The sequence below is a fragment of the Pinus tabuliformis genome, chromosome 7, assembly GCF_031772625.1.
Source record: "Pinus tabuliformis cultivar Carrire ecotype Pingquan chromosome 7, CPIR1, whole genome shotgun sequence".
NCBI classification, from domain to species: domain Eukaryota; kingdom Viridiplantae; phylum Streptophyta; class Pinopsida; order Pinales; family Pinaceae; genus Pinus; species Pinus tabuliformis.
In genome coordinates this window covers 1,558,512,047-1,558,523,214 of record NC_142293.1, presented here as the reverse complement: position 1 = coordinate 1,558,523,214, position 11,168 = coordinate 1,558,512,047, and the positions used below count along the sequence as shown (strand labels likewise).

Sequence of the window (11,168 nt, the reverse complement as noted above, 5' to 3'; positions counted from 1 at the left end):
GAAAGATTGTATCGAATGCAGTCATTACTATCCCTTCCTATTTTAATGATGCTTAGAACCAAGCAACGCAAGATGTTAGTGAAATTATAGGATTGGATGTCAAAAGAATCATAAGTAAGCCTATTGCAACATCCCTTTCTTATGGCATGAATGAGAAGGAGGGCCTAGTTGTTGTGTGTAATCTTTGTGGGGGAACTTTCGATGTACCTGTGGTTGAAATATCCAATGGTGTATTCGAGGCATTTTCCTTCCCTTGAGATGTTAGGTTATTATACATTCATTATTAATTTCTTCTCATTCTCTGCTTTATCACGCAAATTATTGTAACCTTGTTAGCTTTTTATTATAGGTAAAGACCAGAAATGGTGATAATTTTTTTGGGGGTGAGGATTTTGATAATGCTCTGCTCTAGTATTTAGTTGTTGAGTTCAAAAAGACAAAAAAAGACTTATCCTAGGATAAGCTAGCCTTACAAAGGCTTCAAGAGGCTGTAGAGAAACCAAAGGTCGAGTTGTCATCTTCTCCTAAGACAAATTAACCTAATATTTATCGCGGAAGATGCATCTGGTACAAATCATTTGAATGTGACATTAACTCGTTTGAAGTTTGAAATGTTAGCAAATCACTTAATTGAGAGAACAAGAACCCCTTGCAATAATTATCCCAAAAAAGCAGGGATTACGACATTGGAAGTGGATGAATTTATTCTTATGGGAAGAATGTATTGAGTGCCAAGGGTTCAAGAGATTTTTGTTAATATTTTTGGAAATATGTCGAGTAAACGTGTTAATCTAGATGAGGCTATAACAATGGGTGTTGCCATCCAAAGTGGAATTTTTCGGGCTAATGTAAAGGAACTTCTTTTATTGGATGCGACTCCTCTTTCTCTTGGATTAGAAACACTTTGCAGGGTTTTCATTAGGTTAACAAGCAGAAATACAACAATCCCAATGAATAAGAGTCATATATTCTCAACTGATGCAGATGGTCAAACTCGGTGGATATACCATGATGTTGGAAGAATTAAACCCATTCAATGAGGAGAGTCTTCATCCTTGGGAGGAGGCCCCAAACCTTTAGTTGTGGGCTTAGTATCAACTATCCATAATTTTCGTGCGTGGGTTCATCTTGATGGCCCGAGGAATAGTATGAAATTTGTCGAATTGAGAGACCACTTTGGGGTTCTTATTGCAGGTCAATGCCTTTTCTTCTCTTGACACTCTCTTAAGACTTGACTTGCTTTATGTTAATGTTGTTTCTTGAAGGTTGAGAATGCGTAGTGTGCAAGAGAATATCCTTGAGGTGGTAATTTGTTCATTGTGCATTATCTAGTATCCCAATAACTCATGTAGGTGGATTATTTCCATCTCTCCCTCCACATTTGCACTTATATATGTAGACTCAAATCTACACAAATGTGAGACCCTTATTGTTAAGTACATCGACAGTATGCTAAAAACCACTTGATACACATATCTTTGTTGTGTTCCAAAGATATAAGATACTAATTCTAATCTAGTACTGTGTTGTGCGAGAATCCATGGCCCAGGGAAGAGAATCTCCCAATACATAAATGTTTGAGTGAATATTAGATGAGAGCAAGGAGGGGCTAACCTTAAAATGAGCATATTCTCAAAACTAGAACAAGTGCTTCAATGTTTCATTCTTGCCACATAGTGGGCATTTAAGGTATAGAATTAGTAGGTGTTCAAGCTCATGTTATTCTTCTCGAATTGATGACTTACAATGTTTCCTTTCCAACATCTAGTGCAATTGCTAGAAATAATATATTTGATTTTAAGGTCACGGCCATAAACCAAATTGGTGTATGAGAGTCCCTTTTTTGTGGGACAAGGGACCCACCTCCCTTAACTGCTAAAGTCTACGAAAGCATACATAATATACCCCCCTCTGATTGTGACCTCTTACTAGGAAACACATGCTCTTAACCATTAGGCCACTCAAGTTGTATAATAATAAAGTTATAATTTAATTAGTTTTATGATTTTTTAATTTTAGCAACATGAGATGTGTCATGTAATAAGTTTTTTGTTACCTATTATGGATTAATGTCTATGAGAATTTACCAACCACTTAATTTATATGGTTGTGTTAGGTGGAAGGATTTAACCTCCAAGGAATATTCTAGAATATTTATAACAATATACACAAATCAAATCTTAAGATTTATCTCCAAAATAGTTTTGTGTTATTTTTTCCCTTTTAATTAAATTGATTAATTAAAAAATGACATATAAACAAGTGAGTTATGGTTTTTTTGGGCATGTGGTACTAATAAGCCATGGTATTATCCCATAATATTGTAACAAATCTTATTTACAGATTAAGAACCTCCATTATAAACATCAACAACAAAGGAGGTAACTCTAGATATTGTTCTTGACCAAAAATCCTCTTCCACTGGTCTTTATTCTTTCTATTAGTTGTATTTTTTTATCTTATTATGTTCTGTTGAGGGAATGTGTTTGGATTATAAATTATAAATTGTTATAATATTATTTTCTAGTGATAAGTTTTACCTCTCCTAAATAATTTATTAATAATAATCTAATTTTAATTTGGAATTAAAAAAAAATGATTTCTCATACGTTAAGCCCCTTGTTACTATTTATAATGCACTAGTATTAATTGATTTTTTTAAGATAAAAAATATTATAAATTTATTTTGTTTCCCTAATTTGAATTATCTTAATTAGTTTCTTTAATATTTTTATATTTCGTTTCCATTAGTTATATTTAAATTTCTCACCAGTAGTATTAATTGATTTTTTTAAGATAAAAAATATTATAAATTTATTTTGTTTCCCTAATTTAAATTATCTTAATTAGTTTCTTTAATATTTTTATATTTCGTTTCCATTAGTTATATTTAAATTTCTCACCTACCCTTAATGCTAAGGAAAAAGAATTCTTAATATTTTATTTTAATTTGCTATTTTTTGTTCCTTTAAAATTAAAAAATAATATTTAGATTTTCTAGTAATTAATATATATATATATATATATATATATATATATATATATATTATTTTTTTATTTTTATTTTATATGAGTAATTTAGGACTTCCAAGAAAGTATGATAAAAAAGACAAAACCTAAGAAGAGAATAATAATATTTATCCCAACTATCCAAAATACATCCAATTTTTATAATGTTGAATGGAGTATGATAACAAAGATAAAAACTAGGAAGAGTATAACAACATTTATCCCAACTGAATCAGAGCGTAACCTAGAGAGTGACCTAGCTCTGCAACAACACGAGCACTCCTGTGAGGAGTTTGGGCAGCGTTGAAGGTCGCGGCCGCCTGCCGCATATCGGCTTGGCTAGGCCTTACTCAAGGTCGCCCGCCTCCATGGAGGTGTTGGGCTCTCCTCAGGGGCCTCCCATCTCTCCTCCTCCGCCTTCTGCCTCTGAAGCTTTCAACTCTCTGCTCGCATCCTTGCCAAAGAAGAAGAAAGGCGAAGCTGCAAAGTATGTGAAGAAACTGTAGTACATCCCCGAGATTTCTCTCCCGCCAGATGGGCTGATCCAAGTCACTCTGTCTCTAGTAGATCGTGCCCTCGTTGGCCACTTCACAGGGCTTTGGCCATCCCCTAAATCCACAGAGATTTGGGTCGCCAAGAAATGGGCACCCTTGATAAAAAACAGAGTAACCTCATACTTTCTCGGGAGAGGCTACTTTCTGTTCGAGTTCACTGCAAAAGAGGACAAGGACCTGATTTTCCAAAATGGACCTTACTTCATGGGCCCTCAAGGATTGTATCTAAATAAATGGACGCTAGACTTCGATCCGGCAGTGGATGTTCCCACAGCAGTCCCGGTGTGGGTGAGACTCCCTAATCTCCCAATGTGTTGTTGGAATTGGAATTCGCTGAAACACATAATCAACACCCTAGGTAAATTCATAGATCGAGGTAATAATAAAGACTAATACGATTGCACCGAAATTTGGCACATGCAATAAAATGTGAACCCCACAGATTCGGATAGGGCAAAAACAAGGGACAAGACCTTTTGTTACGTGGCCTGAAGCGCTGTATACGCGTGACATAAATTCTGATTGCCAATTGTGATTCTCTAAACAACCATTCCAATTATTTGACTTGATCCGAAAATGCGCTTTTTCTTTATAATTATAAATTCTCATCGCTGAGATTTGTATCCACAAATTCAGATCGAGTTCCTGTCTGAAAGAGGAGCTAGCTTGGTGTCATGTTTATCGAAATGCCGTGTACACTCTACTCTGAATTTGTGAGCGCGTTTTAAATGTGGAAGCTCGTGCTAGCTTGGTGTCATTTTTATCGAAATGCCGTGTACACTCTACTCTTTGAATTTGTGAGCGCGTTTTAAATGTGGAAGTTGGCCCGCCAGGTGTGACAATGCCAATTCTGTTTAGATGCTTATAAATAGTGACACTATGTCTCGGCACCTTCACCATCTCGAAGTTTTGCTTCACGTCTCCTGCGCAGTGCAGACTTTTCTTGCTTGATTCGTAGGCTTCGGTAAATTGTCCAAATAATAATCTGTCATGGCATCTCTGCAATTCAAGGTCGCCAGAAAGCCGGCCGTTCTTGTCGCTCCTTCCTTGCCTACTCCTAAAGAGTCTCTATACCTTTCCAATATCGATGATCAAGCAGGTCTCAGATTTCATGTTCCGATGGTTCAGTTCTATCGTTTCGACCCATCGAAGAAGGGTCAGGATCCTGCCAGAGTTATCAGAGAAGGGCTGGCCAAGGCTTTGGTCTTCTATTATCCCTTTGCCGGGAGACTCAGAGACGCACCCGCCGCTAAGCTCGTGGTGGACTGCACGGGTGAAGGCGTGCTGTTTGTGGAGGCTGATGCCGATGTTGCTCTCGAGGAATTTGGAGACCTTCAGCCGCCATTCCCCTGCTGGGAAGATCTGCTGCACTACGCGCCGGGCTCCCTAACTCTTACCAACTCTCCCTTGCTTCTTATTCAGGTAAATTCATTTATGCTCATCATCAATTCAATTAATTTTTGCTTGCATTTGCCATCGGCTGTTGCCTTGGCCGCTATTTCTTGGAGTCGGAATTGCGTTTTCTGAGCCTACTGGTTATGAGCCAACTTTCAGGTAACGCGGCTGAAATGCGGAGGGTTCATATTGGCCGCGCTGTTGAACCACACAATGTCAGACGCCCTTGGCTTCATTCAGTTCATGACCGCTGTCGGAGAAATGGCGAAGGGAGCGCCGAGGCCTTCGGTTCGTCCGGTTTGGAAAAGAGAAATCCTCCGACCGCGGACGAATCCGGCTGTTAAATTCCCCCTTTACGAGTACGAACAAATCGAAGATAAGGATGGGCAGATGGTTCCCGTGAACGAGATGAGCCACAAATCATTCTTTTTCGGACCCAAGGAGATGGAGTCGTTGAAGACCCAAGCAGTCGGCCAAGGCACAAAGCACCCAACATTCGAAGTTCTATCGGCGTGTTTGTGGCGTTTGAGAACCAGGGCTCTCCAACTGCCTTGGGAGCAAGAAGTTCGGTTCATATTCCCCGTGGATGCTCGAACCAAATTCGACCCGCCGCTTCCTAAAGGCTTCTACGGCAATGCTATCAGCTTTGCATGCGCAAAGACGACCGCAGGAGAGCTGGCAAACCAACCGCTGTCTTTCGCTGTGAAAGTGATAAACAAAGCGAAAACGGCTGTGAACGACGAGTACATGCGATCAGTGATAGATTTGATGGAATTAGAAGGGCGCCCTCACTTTACAGTGGTGGGATCCTTTGTCGTTTCGGACGTTACCAAAATCGGTTTTGGGGATGTGGATTACGGATGGGGAAGAGCGGCGTTCGGAGGGCCTGCAAAGGGTGGAGTGGGAATTCCAGGCTTGAGCTTCTTCATCCCCTACCGAAATACAAGTGGGGTGCAAGGGATATTGGTTCCCGTTTGCTTGCCCCCTGCTGCTATGGAAAGACTTGAAGCAGAAATAACTGAAGCCACGAAGAAGTCCGCTCCTCCTTTTCTACATTCCTCTCTGTAGGAACGAAATAGCCTAGTCTAAGTCTTCTATAATTTGGTGTTTTTGGTAAATTTTCTCCAGCTAGTTCAGTAAGAATTTGTTCACAGGTTTAAGAATTTGCATAATTCCGACCGTCTATGTAGCTTTACAAAAATATTATTTAAATAATAAAATTAGCAATTGCACCAAGACGTTGTACACGGGATAAGTTTCACACACAGTAGGATAAAAAGTTTATTTTTGCGAAAAAAGAAAAATGGAATTTATGGAGCTTTGTATTTATGCTGTTTTATAATTTTTTGAGTTTTTCAGTTTAGCTATTATCATCTGGTGTTTCAAAATTTTCTACATACACTTACAATCTAAACAATCAACAATTTTTTAAAATAAAATATTAAATTAAATCTAAATAAAAAGTTGAAAAAAATTTAAGAATAAAAATTAAAAAAAAAATAAAACTCTATAACCACCTACAATTCAAAGAGTCAACAATTTCTAAAAACGAAATATTAAACTAAATCTAAATAAAAAGTTTGAAAAAAATGTAAGAATAAAAATAAAAATTAATAAAATAAAATTTGAATTAAATTAAAGTAATGAACTAAAAATAATTTTAATTAAAAATTAATTTAAAATAACTCAAAGTATAACGATTAATTTAAAATAGCTCAAATTATAAGGTAAATAGATAAAATTCAAATTTATATGCTAATATTATCATTCAAACAAAAGTTAAAGCTATATTAAATAATAAAATCAAAAATCAACTTTACTAAATCAAAACTAATTACTTAAGCTTAAACTAAATTTAAGCTAAAATAAATTAGTTTTTAACTCTAATTAAAGAAAACGAGTTCACAAGTCGCTTGCCCCACAACTTGTATGATTGGATTATATCTATAATTTTCATTCATTTGATCCCAAACATGAGAATGGAAAAGTATTGATTTAGATGGGTCTAATATTGTATACAAGTACATATTATTAGAATGCCGCAACCGATTGCATAATTAAGAAAATATCATAAACAAGTTGTAGCGATAATTGGACGTCCTGCAATCGACAGGCTGGTTGCGAGAAGTCCAATGATTATCACTCGTGGAGGAAACAATTAGGTGAACAACTTTTACCTCGTTCCTTTTTCCCTGAGATTTTGTGAGTACTTTTTGCCCGCTTACACTCAATTTATCATTTTAGAATATAAGAAGCAATTGGTGGTAATTGTTAATTATATGTGTGTTTTAATCGGTGTTGTGTTTATATAGCAGATAAATTTTGGATTGGTAGTAGTTTTATTTTTTAGACAGTTATGAACATTTAAAAAGAAAACAACGCTTTTGAAAAATTCAAAGGTATTTTATGAGTGTTATCTAATTGGGAAGTTTAGATGTAGACACTGCACTAGTTGGGAGTGTGGAGGATTATGGTGATGGGTGTGGGGCCTATGGGATGTTCTCCTGCAGAGCAGGTCACGGGAAGTTGAAATGGCGAGTGTGATCCCACTCTACAATGCGATGCCTCAATCTTGTTTAACTCGTAGTTAAGGACTATAGTGAATCAACTCAATACCCAATTCAATGGCCACATTTATACATTTGCTGATAGCTTCTCAGTCGGCATGGAATTGGAATCCGACCCTAAAGCACACAGTAATATATAAATTTATTAGCTCACTGCTTCTTTTCCATCTCATGTATCTCATGATCGTGTATTGATTGTTATATTAGAGTTTAGGCTTCTGTGATCCATATCAAGTTAGAGAAAGATTTCGGAGAAAATCACATGGAATCTCATTTGTCGACGCGTTTCGAACCAACCAGTGTGGTTAACTTGTCCTGACGATGAACCACACTGGTTGGTTCGAAACGCGTCGACAAATGAGATTCCATGTGATTTTCGCCGAAATCTTTCTCTAACTTGATTGTTATATTACTTTCCAGGATTCGAGAACGCGAGAGACGCTTGATTATATCTATGTGATCGACGATGATGATGCCCTAGCCTTGTCAACTGCAGCCATGTCGATTATACCATCACCTTTTGTCCACCATTAGGGGCCTCTAGCCTTGTCAATTGCACCCATGCCGATTATACCATCACCTTCTGTCCATCATCAGCTTCTTGTTAGACTATATCATTTCTTCTGGTTTTCTTCATCAAAATCTTCTAAGAGGTATAATTGGCCTTATTAGTTAGTAAGTATAAAAATATTCCAATTATCCACATACCTGAGTTTTCCATGCCTGGCTACTCTCACTATATTGTTTATCGCTTGTATTACCCTGATCTCTAAATAAAAGTTTGGAGTGGAACCATTTAAAAAGCCTTCATTAATGAAAGATATCTTAATTAAGATTAATCTTGCCAAGTTAGAAGGGAAAGCCTTTCAGGTTATAAATTTGACGAGCACGCCAACATCAACGGAATAACTCTGTGTTCATGCGATTAACTCAAAATCCAACTTAACTCATCCAAGCATCGACGTGATTCCACATATTTTTAATATTATCATATATTTAAAAATTGAAATACTCTCTCTAAATTATATATATGTAAATGTATATGTATATGTCTATGTCTATATGTATATTTATATGTATATATATATATATATATATATATATATATATATATTCCCAAAAAGAAAATTGTTATTTAAAAAAGTATCATATACTTATAATTTTATAATATTTCTAATTAAAATTTGTAAATAAAATAGTTTTAATATTTCACTAAATTATTAATCCACTAGTATAATATTTCACTAAATTATTAGCGTGCTAGTATAACAAGGAAGGCTGCGAGGCAGCAAGTCCCTGCATTGAGTGTGGTAGAATGCTTGCATGAACTAAGTTCAACTAGTTTGCACTTCATCGAGTACAGTACAACAATTCTATCTCCAAGTTCAGGCAAGAGGGTCCTTCATGATTCGAGAGTAAAATATGTCAATCTGTGTGCACAATGACATCTGTCTCGTAAGAATGGAAAGGGTGGGATTAGTTTCGGGTTAAGTAAGCTGGCAAAGCCTGAGAAGGTACAGGGTACAAGCTGCCTTATTGTCAAACTGAACTCTGATTGGTGTATTCTGTCAAACTGAGTACAATTCCTTGTGGAACAAAGAGTATTTGCTAAACTCCAACATTGATATACATTGTAGCGTTGATATTGCATTGGCATTGCATCATTTTGATAGTGAAAACAAAGTTGGTTGCAACAAGTCCCTGCATTGAGTGTGGTAGAATGCTTGCATGAACTAAGTTCAACTAGTTTGCACTTCATCGAGTACAGTACAACAATTTTATCTCCAAGTTCAGGTAAGAGGGTCCTTCATGATTCGAGAGTAAAATATGTCAATATGTGTGCACAATGACATCTGTCTCATAAGAATGGAAAGGGTGGGATTAGTTTCGGGTTAAGTAAGCTGGCAAAGCTTGAGAAGGTACAGGGTACAAGTTGCCTTATTGTCAAACTGAACTCTGATTGGTGTATTCTGTCAAACTGAGTACAATTCCTTGTGGAACAAAGAGTATTTGCTGAGCTCCAACATTGATATACATTGCAGCGTTGATATTGCATTGGCATTGCATCATTTTGATAGTGCAAACAAAGTTGGTTGCAACTTTTTGGTAGAAGTATTACAAGCAGCGTTGAGTTGATTTTGCAAGGAGCATTGAGTTGGTATTACGAGCAAAATTGGTATTAAAATTGTAAGCACTGTTAGTGAGAGAGGAAACAATGTTATTATGAATGCACTTCTGAATTAAGGTCACTGGCACTGATTCTTTTACTCTATACAACTAATAATCACTTATAACGATGTTTCCAAAAAAGAACTACAACAAAATGTGAACTAGATGCTGAGAAAGTGCTACTCCTGCATGCTAGGTTATATCAATGAGATCAGATTTGAAGATTGCTTTCACCAGACCTTAGAGAATTGAATATACACAGTTCATTGCAGAGAACTATCTGCACATCAATGAAATTAGCTAATACACACAATTCACTCCATTAGAATTATTTGTTATCCAAGCAAAGTATAAATCAAGCACTGTTCTCTTAATAGCAATAAGTGTGAACTAGATGCTGAGAAAGTGCCACTCCTGCATGCTAGGTTATATCAATGAACGGTTCCAGCTTTAATCTACCTACAAATGCTCCAACATTGATATACATTGCAGCATTGATATTGCATTAGCATTGCATCGTTTTGATAGTGCAAACAAAGTTGGTTGCAACTTTTTGGTAGAAGTATTACAAGTAGCGTTGAGTTGATTTCACTGGCACTGATTCTTTTGAAAGAGCGGCCTGAACATAACATGAAATAACACCAGTATTTCACAGAGAGCTTCCGATAAGCTAAAATCAGGATCTAGGAATATATCTGCTTAAATTCAAGCACTTTTTTAAATGTGTAATCCTCTTCCTGAAGTAATGTAGTGTATCTTCAATTTTAAACCTGCAAGCATACAAGGCCTTTTTTTACAAGGAATAATATAAATTATTAGACCTACAGAATATCAACTATCTAACCTGCATTTAGAGGTGGAAAGAGAGAAGCTGCACCAGAAGCTACTGCAGCGTGTTGACCAACTTGAGGTTGAAATAGCTGTGGATCAAATTAAAATTTTATTCAAACAGGGCTAGTTACAAATTTAGATCAATAATTCACTAATGCACATTCAAAAAAGGGGGAAAACATGAAAAGAATATGAGATGATTATTTACTAGAGATGGAGTTAGAGCTCCATTTGAAACTGCATAGGTGTGATCAACATATAATGTTGTGACATCGGTAATAGGATGAGGGTTTTTGCAAACAACTTTAATCTACCTACAAATGCCCCAACATTGATATACATTGCAGCATTGATATTGCATTAGCATTGCATCGTTTTGATAGTGCAAACAAAATTGGTTGCAACTTTTTGGTAGAAGTATTACAAGTAGCGTTGAGTTGATTTCACTGGCACTGATTCTTTTGAAAGAGCGGCCTGAACATAACATGAAATAACACCGGTATTTCACAGAGAGCTTCCGATAAGCTAAAATCAGGATCTAGGAATATATCTGCTTAAATTCAAGCACTTTTTTAAATGTGTAATCCTCTTCCTGAAGTAATGTAGTGTATCTTCAATTTTAAACCTGCAAGCATACAAGGCC

General features: G+C 36.4%; 1 protein-coding gene across 1 annotated transcript; it reads left to right on the top strand.

Annotated features, from left to right (window-relative positions):
• Nucleotides 1–4,300: 4,300 nt before the first annotated feature.
• LOC149253933 (benzyl alcohol O-benzoyltransferase-like) lies at nucleotides 4,301–6,209 on the top strand. The gene is made up of 2 exons (XM_089456968.1): nucleotides 4,301–4,985; nucleotides 5,118–6,209. The coding sequence occupies exons 1-2, from the start codon at nucleotides 4,554–4,556 to the stop codon at nucleotides 6,024–6,026; spliced, it is 1,341 nt and encodes a 446-aa protein (XP_089313094.1). The 5' UTR covers nucleotides 4,301–4,553; the 3' UTR covers nucleotides 6,027–6,209.
• The last annotated feature ends 4,959 nt before the right edge of the window (nucleotides 6,210–11,168 follow it).

Excerpts from the sequence above, each read along its gene's own strand:
- LOC149253933 (XM_089456968.1), top strand. The coding sequence starts at position 4,554 with ATGGCATCTCTGCAATTCAAGGTCGCCAGAAAGCCGGCCGTTCTTGTC. Across the intron at positions 4,986-5,117 it reads CTCCCTTGCTTCTTATTCAG|GTAACGCGGCTGAAATGCGG; the intron begins GTAAATTCATTT and ends GCCAACTTTCAG.